A 14,574-nucleotide genomic window follows, 5' to 3' on the forward strand; every position below is an offset into this window, starting at 1 on the left:
GGATGGGACAGGACGGAACGGGATGGATGGGACGGGACAGGACGGATGGGAGGAGATGAATGGGATGCAATGGGATGGGACAGGACGGAATGGGATGGATGGGACGGGGTGGGATGGGTGGGTGGGATGAGATAGGACAGGACGGATGGGATGGGATGGATGGGGTGGGATGAGAAGGGATGGATGGGACAGGTTAGGACAGGACAGGACGGATGAAATGGGATGGGATGGGACAGGATGGGATGGGACGGGACAGGACAGGATAGATGGGATGGGATAGGACAGGGTGGATGGGATGGAACAGGACAGGATGGATGAGATGGGACGGGACAGGACGCGATGGAACAGGAGAGGATGGTTGAGATGGGATGGGATGGATAGGATGGGACAGGATGGGATAGATGGGACAGGACGGATGAAATGGGATGGGACGGGGTGGAACAGGAGAGGATGGATGAGATGGGATGGGACGGGATAGATGGGATGGGACAGGACGGGATGGATGAGATGGTTTGGGGCAGGACAGGATGGATGAGATGAGATGGGATGGGATGGGTGGGACAGGATGGGTTGGGATGGATGGGACCAGTTTGGGATGGGACAGGATGGATGAGATGGGACGGAACAGGACAGGATGGATGGGATGGGATGGGATGGGACGGGATGGATGGGACGGGACGGAACAGGACAGGATGGATGGGATGGGATGGGACGGGACAGGGCATTCCTTGGGGACCCACAGTGCCAGGGCAGCCCCCGCACACCAGTGCTTCACGGAGCCGCCCGTCCCCAGTGCCGGGTTAATAGACCCGTACCGCCGGGCTGTAATCGCATCGGACAGGACAGGTGGAGCTGCGTGGAGCTGTCAGCTCCGCAGACGTGGCTGGGCCGCCGGCCAGCTCTGCGATGCTCTCCCTGCGCCTCCCCGGCACGGCGCTGAGCCCCAGCCTCATCCTCGCTCCCGGATCCCGGGGGGCAGCCGTGGCCCACGGTGGGCAGCAAGGGGCCGTGGTGGCCCCCAAAGGGGTGCCGGGGGTCCTCCCTCACCCGCTGCCACTTTCATCCTTGATTTTTTCAAGCACCGCGTCATCTCGGAAGCCTCGCCAGCTGCCACCGAGCTGCCGGGCATCACGGGGGACACCGCACCCCCGTGTCCCTCGTGGCACGGTGGCCGTGGGCACGTCGCCGTCCCCGCGGCCCCCGGTACGGGGCAGGGCTGCCCGGCCTCGTTGCCACAGCTCCCGCGGCTCCCGCTGCCGCGTTTTGCTGCTTGTTGGCACCTCCTAATTAAATGTAAATATGCGGTTGGGATTTAGTCCGCCGAGCTGGGAGCGGAGCCCATCAGCCAGCCAGCCATGCTGGGATTTTCAAAAGCCGCCTGTGCTGAGCCCAGCCGCGTTGCTGGGGGAACGCGGGGTCGGTGCCAGCCCTGCCCGACGCGGGGCTGGGAGCCACCGTGTCACCCCCTTGTCACCCCCTTGTCCCCGACGGGGGCGAAGCCGTTGGAGGAGCTGGGAGCATCCCGGGGTGCGGGGAGGCGAGGGGGGGGGGGCTCTGGCTCCGTGGTGGGCTCGTGCCCGGCTGTGGCACCCCGACAGCATCGCCGTCCCCCGTTCCTGCTGCTTTTGGAACCTCCAGCACTGCTCCGTAAGGCTCTGCCCTCTGCAAGGCGTAGGCAGCCCTAAACGGTCCCGGGTTGGATGGGGACGCTGGGGACACCGGGTCCCTGCGCTGCCAGGTCGGGCAGGGGTTGGCAGAGCCCCCCCGGAGCTTTCCCAGTGCCCCGCAGGTTGGAGCCGGGGTGAGATTAGCCCGATTTGGGGCAGGGCTTTAAATAGCTCCGCGTTTGCCACCGGGTTTTGGCTCGGCAGCCCGGGGATCTCCGTCGGAAAGGGATTTGCAGAGGCCGTTTGGGTAAATATTGCCGGGATATTAGCCGGGTCGGGAGGCGAAACGACGAGGGGATTAATAGGGCCGGGGGGCACCGAAGCGAGAGGCTGAGTTCCTGGCCGGCTTCGCGGCCCCGCGCGAGGCAGAGAGGGATTGTTCCGAGCTGCGAGGAGAGAACAAAACGGGAAACGTCGCCCTGCTATGAATAAACGCGTGCTACGCACAAAGCTGCCTGCGTCGCCGGCCACCCGCTCAAAACGGGGAGCGAGGCAGCGAGGGGAGGGGTGGAGGAGGGCCGCGAGGACGATCAAAGGTTTCGAAGAGCTTCTGTACAACGGGAGATGAAACGGATTTAGATCCTTTAGCTGGAAAAGAGCCGGCCGAAGGGGGACATGAGAGAGGGCTGCGGAGTTGCGAGTGAGGCGGGGAGGCTGAATAGGGGATGATTAGTCCCTCTTCCCTGCAGCAGCAGAGCCAGGGGCGCACGTTTGCGTTATTAGGAGCGGGTTTAAAATAAACAGAAGAAAGTACCTTTCCCCGCGCAGCACGTAATTAAAACCTCGAGCTCGTTACCGCGGGAAGGCAGGCAGACCAGAAGTGTCAGCGGGTTCAAAAAGGGGCGAGATGCGCTCGCTCAGGACGGGCGCGGGCAGGCAGAGCCAGCACCGCGCCCGGGGCCTCGGCGATCTGTGCCACGCCACTCTTTTTCCCAATTTCTCGCGGTTTTGGGGCGGCCCAAAGGGGTCGGATCCTGCCGCGGGTGCGCGAGGGGGCCGGTCCCTGCTGGGGAGCCCGGGTAACCACGGGTGTTTCTCTTGCAGTGGCCCTGCAGATGCCGGAGGGGCTCCTCATGTTCGCCTGCACCATCGCAGACATCATCGAGCGGTAAGACCCAGCTGCACGCCCCCGGGGAAGGGCGCTGGGGCTCCCACCTCCGCCGCAGCCTCCCGGCTCTTTGGGGACACGGGGACGGCACGGCCACGCCACCCTCCCAGCGCCCGCGGCCCCCGGTGGCTTCACACGTCCCCTCCGTCCGCTTGGGGAGCCTCGGGGCGGCGGCGACCTCTCCGGCACGAGCGCAGCCGGGTGCCCTCGGTGCCCTCGCGGCGATGTCCCCCGGCTGCGGGTGGCGGGGACCTGTCCCTGTCCCCCGGGAGCTCGGCTCCCCGCGGTGCCGGCGCAGAGGTGACAGCCCCGTGTCCCAGCAGGAGGGGACCTCGAGCTCTCAGCCCCAGCCCTCCTGATTTTTTTTTTTCCCCTCGGTGGAAGCAGGAGGTGGGAACGAAGTGGGTCCGAGGAACTCGGCGGTGTGGCGGTGCCTTCGGGCACCTGGCAGAAATCAGACCAAGTCTTGTCACCTGTCTTGTCCCACCTGTCACCCTGCTGTGGCTGTCCCGGGACACGTGTCCTGGCTTTGTCACGGGACGTGTCCCGGCTTTGTCACCGCGTCCCCGGGGGCTGGGCGAGGGAGCAGCGGGTGGGTGGGAGCGGGCAGGAGGCGAGCGTGGGGCGCAGGGGACGGATGCGGGGGACGGGACGGGCGTGGGATGCAGGGGGGGGTGGCTGCGGGGGACCGAAGGGACGCGGGGGGGCGGGTGGCACCGCGTGGGCCTGTCCCTTTAAGCGGCGCTGCCTCCTCTCCGGCTTTGGCACCCAGCCGCTTTCATGTCTCCGACTTCAAAGGCGGCGGATTAAGGGGCTCTTTCATCTGAAGGAAACCTTAAGCCCCGCTTCCCGGGGTGCAGCATCCCCAACGGCCTCGGTGCCCTGCCAGGGGTGGTCGGATCCTGCCCTTGCTGCTGCCCTGCGGCACCCCGGGGACGCCCCAGGAGCCGGTCCCGTGCCGAGGACACCGGGTGACGGCCGTCCTCTGGCTCGGGGACGCGGCCGTGCCGGGCGCTGGCGCTGCCATCCGGAGGATGCGGGGTCGGGAGCGAGCCCAGCCGTGTCCCCGCGCTCTCGGGCCCGGGGTTAAATCGCCGGGGGTGAGGCGTGGACCGGCGGGTGGCCTCGTCACAGCCTGCCTCCTCCTGCTGTTAATATTCATTAACGTGGAACCACGGCCGGCCGCTGCGCCCCACGGCCCCTCTCGGCGCCCAGGAGCGACGTGATGGGAATCGGCGCAGCTCTGGCGGTGCCCGTGGCGAGGCTGGGGACAGGCTCCGGGTGCCGCTGGCCCCAGGTGGCATCCACCGCCGCATGGGGACAGCGGTGGCAGTCCCACGGTGCTCCCGCTCGGCCGGAGCCATGCCTGCTGTCGCCCCCCCCCAGTATTTCGCCCTGCTGCTGGAGCTGCTTTTGGCAAAGCGCACAAATATTTGGGGAGGGATGAGGGTAAGGACACAACATCGCTCCACCAGAGCGCGGATGGCTCGGACGGGCACCCCATGGGTCCGTCCTCTCCCTCGCAGGAGGACAGAGGGGACAGGGGCAGGGGGCTGTGGGTTGGGGTCCCCGGCCCGTGCCCACCCTGCGCACCCCAGCCCCGCGGCGGGTGCTTAGCGTGGAGCCTTTGAAACAGAGACGCTGACAGCACCGACCGACCGGCGTGAGGCCCCGTTAATTAGCGTTAATAGGGTTGGCGTTACCTCCAAGCGGGATGGGGGGGGGGGGGGGGGGCGGGGGGCGCCCCCCCCCCCCCCCCCCGGGGGGGGGGGTTGGGGGGGGGGGGGGGGGGGGCTGCGGGAGCGGACCCCTTCTCTCTCCCCCCCCGCCCCCCCCAGCTGGGGCTGGAGCAGGCGGCTCAGCTGGGCTCTCAGCTGGGCTTTTGATTCCTTGTTAATAAAGTCGGCTGTCAGGTTCCGCAGCTGCTAATCCCTCTGTCTCCCCGCCCGGCAGCAGGGCGAGCGGCTCTTGCTAATCAGGGGTGGCGCGGGGCCGGGCGAGCGCTCTTGGCACGCTTCTGTTCCCCCCCCTTCCCCTGCCCTGGGGCCGCATCCTGGCCGGGGTGCCCGGAGCAGCCGGCAGCGTTGGCACGGCTTGAAAGGCCCCGCTGCAGCCGGCGGCGGAGATAGCGAGGCCGGAGGAGTCCCTGGGTGCCGCACGTGCTGTCCCCTCCTGGCGGGTGCCAGCACGGGGGCACCGGGTGCCCCGGCCAGGCGGCTCTGAGACGTGGCACTGAGCGGCGTGACAAAGCCGGTGGCATCGCCAGAAAGCCCCGAAGGAGCCCCTGGGGGTGTCAGCGCGGCGCAGGATCCGGCCTCGGCCGCCGTCTGGTTGCCCTCTCCTCTCCCTTCGTCCCTTCAGCAGGAGCTGCGGTGCGCAGGGGGATTTAATCGCCGTCATTAAGTGCACGGCGGCATCGTTAGGGGGAATGAAGTTCTCACTTCGCTGGAGACGTTTAAAGCCTCACCCAGGCGGTAGGGAGGACGGGGCAGGGGCTGTGCACGGGGCTGCCACCTCCTTGGGGCCAGCCCGTGCCGGTGTCACCCCGCCGTGGTGCCTGTCCTGTGTTCCCGGGTCCCTGGGGAGCTGGCACCGAGGGGTGGCCCCATGGCATGGCCACAGGGAAGCTGCCACGGAGGGGACAGGCACCAACGGGGTGCAGGAAACCACCGTGTCCTTGCCACCACCCTGCTCTGGGACCTTGCTTTGTCCTGCTTGGGGTTTTCCCAGCCTCCAGGCCACCAAAACATGGGGCTGGGGTGCACCTCAGGGCGCAGGCTCCGTGGTAGGGCAGGGACCGGCCACGTCCCCGAGTGGGACGGGATCAGGATGGGGACCTGGCCGTTGGGGACCCTGGGGACGCACACACCTCGCCGGCCTGACCCACTTGCGGGCGCTCCGTGGGGCCACTCAGGCGGGCGGTAATTGCCCAGCTGCAGCCGTGCTCTTCCAGAGCCGTTTGCAGTAAAATTGCAAACTCATTATTTTAATTATGCGCAGCCTTCCCGCGCTAATGAAGTTGGGAGCCCGGTAATGTGGCTCGGTGATGGGCTTCTCCGCTAATTAAAGGCATTGTTCGGGGCCGGGGCTGCGTTCCGTGCCCCGGGACGGCGGGGAGCTGGGACTGGAGCCCACGGGCACGGAGCAGCTCGCTCCGTGTCCCCATCCCCCGCGGGACACGGGCACCCACGGGTGCTGCAGCGTCTCTGTAAGCCCCAAAATGCCAGGACGGGGAGCTCCCAGCCCGGTCCCCTCCATCTCCTTTCCACCGAGGCATCGCTCCGGCGGTGTCAGGGGGCTCCGCTCTGCCGCCGGCAGCAAACACCCTCATTTATCTGCCGGGGGGGGGCCGGGAGCCACCAGGCAGCGGGAGGGGATGCTGGGCACCGGCTGCACCGTGCTGGGGGCTGCGGGCACCCGGAGGCAGGGAGGTTTTGCTGGTAGAAGTGAGGCGGGATGGAGCCGAGGCTGCTGGCGCGTGGCTGGAGGAGGGGACGGGGTCCCCACGCTGGTCCCTGGGTTGTCGTCACCTCTGTCCCGTGCTGGCCACGGGAGAGCAGGGTCAGGGGGCCGGGCGCGCTCCCGTTGCCGAGAGCCAGGACCCAAGCCCGGGCGCGCGTCCTGACAGTGCTGAGCGTGGCACTTTATAAATGGGATTTCGGGCGCCATCTGTTTAAAGGAGGAGATAATGAATTAGGGGAGATGAGAAAAATGCTAAGGCCGGGCTGTTTTTCAGAATGAACGGGGTTTGCGGGACGTAAAAGATGAACAACCTCCCCTAGTCTTCAATATTCATGAGCTCCCAGCTGGAGCGAGCGGCTCGGCGCCGGGTGGGGACAGCCCCGTCACCGCGTCCTGGCACGCCACCGGGACCCCACGACGAGCGGCGGGGACACGAGGCGCCCACGAGGACGCTGCCGCAGCCGCCCGGGTCCGGTCCGGTGGGCGAGCGCCTTCCCGGTCCCCGTGGCAGGCAGGTGGCTGCTAATTGACGTTTCCTTCCTCTGTAGTTTGATGAAAGGCTCCGGCGACACCGAACTGATTAAAACATCAAGGGGAGGCCCCCGCGCTCGCCTTTGATTTGCTTCGGGAGACTGCAGCCGCTCCGCTCGAGTGTCCAGCCCGGCCGGCGCGGGTCACCCCGGCACGTGCTGTCCCCGTGTGCCCCCCCCCCGGCACCGCGGTGCTCCCTGCACCCATCCCACCCCCCCCCCCGGCATCATCCTGCGGTGTCCTGGATCCGTCCCACGTCCCCTATCCGAGCTCCTGGAGCGGGACAGCTCCCTGCGTCGCGTGGGGCCCGGCTCCCTCTCCGAGGAGCCGAGGAGCCGCGTGCCGAGCCCAGCGTGCCGGGCAGGGCCACCGGGCGCCTCCGCCAGGCTCTGTCCCCTCCCTCCGCTGTTGCTATTTCACTTTCTCGCTCTTCACCCCCAGGGACTTTCTCTGGGGTTCGGGCCAATTTGCATACATTTTAATCTATAAAAAATTAAGCGGCGCTGGCTGCCGCTCTGAGTCAGACCTCCCCGTCCTGAATCTTAAGGAGCTGAATAATTTTCCACTTTTGCTGAGATGTGTGGAGTCTGATTCACGTACGTCTCATCACCTCTCATTAGGGAAGGGGGCTGGGGGCCCGGCGGGGGGTGGGGTGGGGGAGAGCTTTCTCGATGCTTCGCCGGCAGCCCCCAGCCCCGTGGCACCGCCGTAGGGGCAGTGCAGCCGTCGTCCTCCCGTCCATTTTGGGAGGGATTTTGGGTGCTGGCGGGCTCAGGTCCATCCCCCCGCCGTCCCCAACCCCTGGGGTGCTGGAGGGAGAGCTGATGGCGCGTGGTTCGGGGAGGATTTGAGGGGTGACAGTGGCTCCGTGCCCTTGTTGGGGATGCTCTCGCTGCCCTGTCCCCCTCCCCGGGGCGCTGACGAGGGGCCGGAGCTGTTAATATCCAGCACGCTCCAACATTTCCCCACCTTCTGCCATCTGCCCAGATCTGCCCACCACTTCTATTCTTGCCGCCGACGTAACGCTCCCTGCCTGGCGCTCGGGGAGGAGCGCGCGCGGGACCCTGGCCCCCAGCCAGCACCAAGAGGGGGGTGACGCTGCGCCGGGGTCCCCAACTCTGCCGGCCCCGAGCCCCTGCTGGCACCAAGGTCGCCCTCGTAAGAAGCCCCCGAGCAGGAGCTGGGGGTGCCCAGGACCGAGACAGAGCCCGGCCGTCGGTGTAAATAAGGAATTAGCATCAGGTTTAAGCGGCCCCTCCAGGCGCGGGGCTTTGTCGCTGCGATACCTGCCTTCAGAATTAAACCACCACGGCGGCTCCCCGGGCACGCGGCCAAGCTGATAATCCCCCGAAATGGTGCCGTAAACTACCCACAGAGGTGGCTCCTTTAAATCACGCGAGAGCCCCGGCTTTATCTCTCGGCACGCGGGTGGCTCGGGCGGCGATGCCAGGCACGGGTGACGGGTGACGGTGCCAGCTCGCTCCGTGCCACCCCTCTCCGAGTGCCACCCAAGCACCAGCTGCTCCCCGAGCGCACCTGGCACCCGTCTTTTCCGAGCTGGCACCCGCTGGGGATGCAGCCGGGCATGGGATGGGGTGCACCAGCTCGGCCATGGGGTGACGGCGGCTCTGCCAGCCCGCTGCCACCTCTCCCGTGGCGCTGGCAGGGCTCGGGGTGCCGGGGCGGCCGCCTGGTCCCCGGAGCGGTGACACTGCGCCGCGCCGGGTCTCCCCCTGCTCCTTTCCCTCTCGCTGCATTAGGAAGCTGGCAGCGTCTTATTTGATGAGCGGATAATCCGCTGAATTGCAAACAGCTTTACCCAATTGAAGAGGCGGATTACCGCTCTCCAGTTTAATCATGTTGACATCTCGGAGAGTGGCCAACGCTCGTCCTCGTCGGTGCGCTCGGCGAGGGGCTCCACGGCACCGCGGGGACCCCTGGTTGCTCCATGCGCCCACGGGGACCGAACCGGGCTGGGGACGGGGACCCTGGCAGGTGGAGGGGAGGGCGTGGGACGTGCCGGTGCCATCCGGATGCCACCCTCATGGCCGTTGTGCCTCCCCGCAGGTTCACGGAGGCGGAGGCGGTGGTGATGGGCGACGTGACCTACGGCGCGTGCTGCGTGGACGACTACACGGCGCGGGCCCTGGGCGCTGACTTCTTGGTGCACTACGGTCACAGCTGCCTCAGTAGGTGACGTTTGGCCCCGGGGAGCGTGGTGGCTGCGCCCGGTCGTGGTCGAGGCAGTGGGGACGGCGGAGGCTGTGGCACCGCCAGTGGCGTTGTGCCTGGTCGAAAGCACGTGGCCGCGCCGAGCTGGTGCCCGGCCACGCTCGACGCCAGGCTCGGGGACTCAGCCTGGGGCTCGGATCCCTCTCCAAAGGGATTTCTGTCCTCCAGCTCCACTGCCTGCGTTGGCCGGGGCAGCTGGGTCGCTGCCCGCGGGCAGGATTTTGGGAGCGGCACGGTGAGCGGAGCCCCTTCCCTCCCGCCGTGCCGCAGCGCCCGGCTCCGTCCTGCTTGGCTGCGGCGGTGCCCAAATCGCAGCCCCGTGCCCCGGGCTCGCCCAGGAGCCTCCGATGGGGCCGGGGCCGGGAAAGGGGCTGGGAAAGGGGCCAGGGAAGGCGGCTTCGCGGGTGCAGCGCTGGCTGGAAGGGGAAGGGAGGAGGAGGAGGCTGCGTGCTCCCCAGGCGGACGGTACTCTGGATCCAGTTGCCATGGAAACTGCGCTGCTGTCCCAGATGCTGCTAACTTTGAAGTCCACCCAGGATGGAATCAGCCCAAAAATAACAATAAGACACTCCGGCTTTTAAGGTGGATCGGCGGAATTGCCTTGCCGAGCGGCGAGCTCGGCTCCGCCGCCGCGCTGCCGGCACTTTGCAGCCCTCCGAGGGCAGGCAGGGGAACTGGGGGACGTTTTATGGGGCCGTGCAAAAGGGTTTGAAGGATGGCTCCGGGCTCCCTGTGAAATACTGACTTCCCGGTTGAGAACTGTGTCCCGAAAGCCACGTCGGCGTGAGGGTTCGCGGTGATAAATATCAGCACCAGGTGCTTTACCCAGCCGTAACGGGGAATGTAAAAGCCCCGGTTTGCAGCCCGCTGTCAGTGAATTAACCGCGCCAAGGGGCCCCTGTCGGGCTGCCCACGATGCTCTCGGTGCAGCCATCCCCGAGGGAGCCCCGTGGGTCTTCGTGGGGACACATCCCGGTGGCACGGAGCCGCCTTCCCCCGTCCCTCCGGGCCCCCGCAGGAGGGAGTAATTTGCACTTAATTGTGATCAGGTGAAGAGCACCCAAATGGGAAGTGAGCGCGGAGCTGCGGATCGATGCGGACTCTGTGTACTTTAATTATTCACTTAATCGCGGTGACACAGGCTTCTTAGCACCGGGGGTAATTAGATTTGTGTTCATTGATCCCCCCGGGCTGCCGGTATCCGGAGAGAAACGAGCGGGTGCTCCCCCAGCCCGGGGTGCCAGCGGTGCAGGGGGCTGGGGAGCCCACCTGGACCATCCTGACCTCCCCCTTCCATCTCTTTCCAGTTCCCATCGACGCCACGCAGGGCCTGAAGATGCTCTACGTGTTCGTGGACATCAAGATCGACACGTCCCATTTCCTCGAGACCCTTCGCTTCAACTTCGCCCCGGGCGCCTCCCTGGCCCTCGTCAGCACCATCCAGTTCGTGTCGGCCCTGCAGGTGAGCGGCGGCGGCTCCGAGCAGCCTCCGTAGCCTTGATCAAGTACTTTATAATAACTCTGATCAATGTTTCATGGCGGCACCCCCCTCCCCGGCTCCCCCCGGGGAGCTGCTCTGTAAATGTCAGGGCAGGCGGTGGAGCACTTGGCATTTTGATGCAGTGCCGGCAGCGGCGGGGGAAGCTCCGGCGGCTCCGTCTGCCTGCTCCTCGGCTGGGCAGGGCGGAGCGGAGATGAATGAGCCTCTTGAGCCATGTCTATCCAAACACGGGGCTGTTGAAGCGTTAAGCGTTTTCCCTCGGCTTCTAATTGATACGTTGGCTGAGCCCGGCCGAGCATCTCTGCTCCGCGGGGCCGATCCCCTCTCTGAGCCGACCGCCTCCCCTCCGCTGCTGCCGTGTGCCCAAGAATGATGGCACAGCCCTTGGGGCTGGCACGCGGTGGCTGTCGGCGTTGGGGTGCCCTGAGGGTCCCCAGAACCACGGGGACCACCAGCTTTAGCCACGCTCAGTGTGAATTTGGGGTCCGTCACCCGGCTCTTCCCCGCTCGCTGACCCCGTGTCTCCGCAGGCGGCCGCGCAGGAGCTGCGCCCGCAGTACCGGGTGTGTGTGCCCCAGTGCAAGCCGCTGTCCCCCGGAGAGATCCTGGGCTGCACCTCGCCCCGGCTGGCGCAGGACACGGATGCCATCGTGTGAGTACCCGGGGTCCCCGAGGACACCATCGTGTGAGTACCTCGCGGTCCCCGAGGACCCTGCAGCGCTCGCAGCGGGGCACGGCTCCAGGAGCCGCGCACAGCACCCCCGTCCCCAATCCCGTCCCCGTCCCCACACCTTCCCCAAACCCAGAGGTGCTTTCCCCAGGCTCAGCATTTTTGGGGAGAGCTTGGCCGGGGAGGGGGGGGGTGCTCGTGGGCTGGGCCCCTCCGGCTCTCCCAGCGCCGCTCGGAGCGGCGTCTGCTCGTAGCGCGGCCGAAATAATTGAGTCGTATATCAGAATAGATAATAGATGGAAGGGCGGGCGGATAATTGGAAAAGACAAATGGCCGGGGCCCAACATCACAGCAACATTAATTTTATTTAAGGACAGCAAATTAGAGGGAGCACTTCGCTTCCTATCACCTAATTATTTTAGGTAATGGAAATGCTTAATGTACTGTGAATAGAGCGCGCCGCGGAATAAATAAATACAAGGACCCCACCCTTGGGGGGAGCCCGGCTGCGGGGGGCGAACCCCATCTCACCCACCGGCTGCGGGGACCTGGGGGCGAGGCAGTGCCTTTCTGCTGTCCCCAAGGTCACCACGAGCGGGCTGGGACAGGGGGCTGGCATCACACGGCGTGAGCGGGCCCGTCCCGCCGCGGTGGGGCTGCGCCGCGGTGCCTGCCGCCCGCCCAGGTGCCCGTGGCCGGCGTACCTGTGTCCCCCCCCCCCGCGTTTATTATTTTCTTCTTTAGCCCGTCTCTGGGGCTAACTTTTGCAGACAAATTAGCTTTGATCTTCCAAAATGTCATTCTCCAATTAAGGGCGAAATCTAGTCAAGTTTTACGTCTGAATTCATTTTCCGAGCCCTCACTCCATTAGGGCAGCTGAATGAAAGGCTTTGAAATGTAATTGCTGACTTGAAATCCGATTAGAAATGGAAGCAGCAATGTCTATAAGCAGCCGGAGAGACGGAGCAGCTCCCGGGCGCTGCTTCTCCTGCTCCGTGCCGGCGCGGGCGTCCCCTTTTCGCCCCGGCGAGCGGCCGTCCCTGCCCGCCCAGCACCATCCACACCCCACGGGCTGGGGGATCGATGGCCTTGGCGCTGCCGCCTCCCAGCTCCTGTAGCTCTCCCTCCTCTCCTGCAGGTATTTGGGTGACGGCCGCTTCCACCTGGAGTCCGTCATGATCGCCAACCCGGGGATACCCGCCTACAGGTAGGGGCACCCGCAGCGTCCGTCCCCCCCGTGGCGGGGGCACCCCCGATCCCCCCAGCACCCACGGGTGGGCGAGAGGTGGGTGCTGTCCCCGTCGCCCGCCCCGGGGAGATCCCCGCGGGGCAGAGGAGGTGACGGGCAGAGGGGAGCCGCGCTGGGCGAGATGAACGCCAGGCATTTACTCCGGCTGAATATAAACATTTTGACAAGTACCTGTGAAAGCTCTTGGAGGTGCAGCCATTAAACTCCCCGGCTGCTGCAGGCAGAGGCCATAAAGCGTGATGATGAGGCTGCTGAAAGCAGATGAAATATCAAGAGCGAAAGGCTGGGCCCATTTGGTGAAATCTGAATTTCTTAGTAGGTCGTTTGTTACTAACGGGAGACGCGCGTCAGGTTTATGGCGCTGGGGAAGCTGCCGAAACCCGAGTGGGATTTGATTAAAATTCTCCTCGTCAAACAAAGCAACAAATCAAAGATATCTTCATAATTGATGAGCCAGGTTCGGGGGGGAGCCGAGCGGAGCCCGGACCGGGCGCTGGGGGCTGCGACGGGAGCGCGGTCGCGGCCCCGTTGTGCCCCTCGTCCCCAAGCCAGCCGGGCCCTGCATTGCTTCGGGAGCTAATTAGCGCTAATGAGGAGGGGCAGCGGGGCTGCACATTGAGCCCGTCCGGCTGGGGCTGAGCGCGGGTGTGCTCCGCAGGTACGATCCCTACAGCAAGGTCTTCTCGCAGGAGCACTACGGCCACGAGCGCATGCGCAGCGCCCGGCAGGACGCCATCCGCGCCGCCGCCCGCGCCCGCTGCTGGGGGCTCATCCTGGGCACCCTGGGGCGCCAGGGCTCCCCCCCGCATCCTGCAGGTACCCGGCGGGGTCCCCTCATTGCTACTCCAGCACCCTGGGGACACACGGGCACGGTCGGGGCAGGGGAAGGACCGGCTCGACCTCCCTGGCTGCCATCGATCCACCCCGAAGCCGCACGGGCAGGGCAATTAGCGGCAGACGAGGGAGGCTGACCGAGGGCTCGTTAAACGCGCCCCTCGCCGGGCCAGCCGACCCCCTCCCCCCCCCCACCACCAGATGAGCGGCTCGGCAATTAATTCCCTGGGTTGCTTTTAATTGGATGAACTCCTGAGCGGGTTCGCTTGTCCGCACGGCCCGGCCAGGTGAGGAGAGCACAAACCAAGATGTCGAAGTGGTGGGGGGTCGGGGGGGGTCCTCCATCCAGGCCGGAGGGGGCTTGGGGAAGGAAAAGCGCCCACGGTGGGCAGGGGGCAAGGGGGCGATGGACGGCGGCTCCAGCAGGTATGGCCGGCATCGCATCCTTTGGCCCTGAGGCGGGCGGGCGGGCGTCCCAGGGCCGGCGGCCGCTAACGAGGACAGATTGTTGTCATTGAGCGGTAATTACTTCGTCAGGCTGAGGCACGGCGCTGGGGAGAGCCGCGCGTGAGCGGGACGGAGCCGCGGCCCCGTCACACGCGGCCGGGTCCCGCGGGGCAGAGCTTTGTGGGGCTTCCCTGACATGCTGGGGAGTTGGGGCCGTACGAGGCTCACCTGACCCTTTAAACCTCTCCCTCTGCACCCCGGTGCCTTTTTTTCCCCCCCCTCCTGCAGCACCTGGAGTCGCGGCTGCGCGCCCTGGGCCGGCCCTTCGTGCGGGTGCTGCTGTCCGAGATCTTCCCCAGCAAGCTGCAGCTCTTCCCCGGCGTGGACGCGTGAGTGCTGCCGGCCTCGGCATGCCCCCCAGCCCGGCCGTGCCCCGTTCCCTTTGGGAAGCCCCAAAGCTGCCTTGGGAAGGTGGCACCGGGCTTAATTGAGCTCCTGGCCCTCGTTCGCTGTCCCGGAGGGTTCCTCTTGGTGCGTCCCCAAAACCTGCGGCATCTCTCGGCCGTGGGGCGAGAGGACGTAGGGGAGCAGCTCCTGGCGGTGGCTCCCCCGCCTGGGGACCCGGCTCCCAACATGCCCCTGTCCCTCGCAGGGTGCTGGGGCTGTGGGGGCTCTCTTTTGGATCATTTTCCCAAAAATGTGGCATTTCTCCATCACCTGCTGCGGTCTCGCCCCGCAGGTGGGTGCAGGTAGCCTGTCCCCGGCTCTCCATCGACTGGGGGGAAGCCTTCAGCAAGCCGCTGCTGACGCCCTACGAGGTGAGCGACCCCCAGCCCATTTTTTTTTTGGGGGGGGGGGGGGGGGGGGGGGGGG

General features: G+C 66.1%; 1 protein-coding gene across 1 annotated transcript in view; it reads left to right on the forward strand.

The window, feature by feature from the left end:
• DPH1 (diphthamide biosynthesis 1) overlaps positions 1 to 14,574 on the forward strand; it is a 16,530-nt gene that overhangs the window by 1,387 nt on the left and 569 nt on the right. Inside the window, exons 3-10 of the mRNA XM_035343431.1 lie at positions 2,712 to 2,775; positions 8,836 to 8,957; positions 10,308 to 10,462; positions 11,032 to 11,153; positions 12,310 to 12,378; positions 13,079 to 13,219; positions 13,974 to 14,090; positions 14,441 to 14,519. Of these exons, the coding sequence (XP_035199322.1) occupies positions 2,712 to 2,775; positions 8,836 to 8,957; positions 10,308 to 10,462; positions 11,032 to 11,153; positions 12,310 to 12,378; positions 13,079 to 13,219; positions 13,974 to 14,090; positions 14,441 to 14,519 (869 nt within the window). The remainder of the gene's footprint in view (positions 1 to 2,711; positions 2,776 to 8,835; positions 8,958 to 10,307; positions 10,463 to 11,031; positions 11,154 to 12,309; positions 12,379 to 13,078; positions 13,220 to 13,973; positions 14,091 to 14,440; positions 14,520 to 14,574) is intronic.

The sequence above is a fragment of the Oxyura jamaicensis genome, chromosome 19 (assembly GCF_011077185.1).
Source record: "Oxyura jamaicensis isolate SHBP4307 breed ruddy duck chromosome 19, BPBGC_Ojam_1.0, whole genome shotgun sequence".
NCBI lineage: Eukaryota > Metazoa > Chordata > Aves > Anseriformes > Anatidae > Oxyura > Oxyura jamaicensis.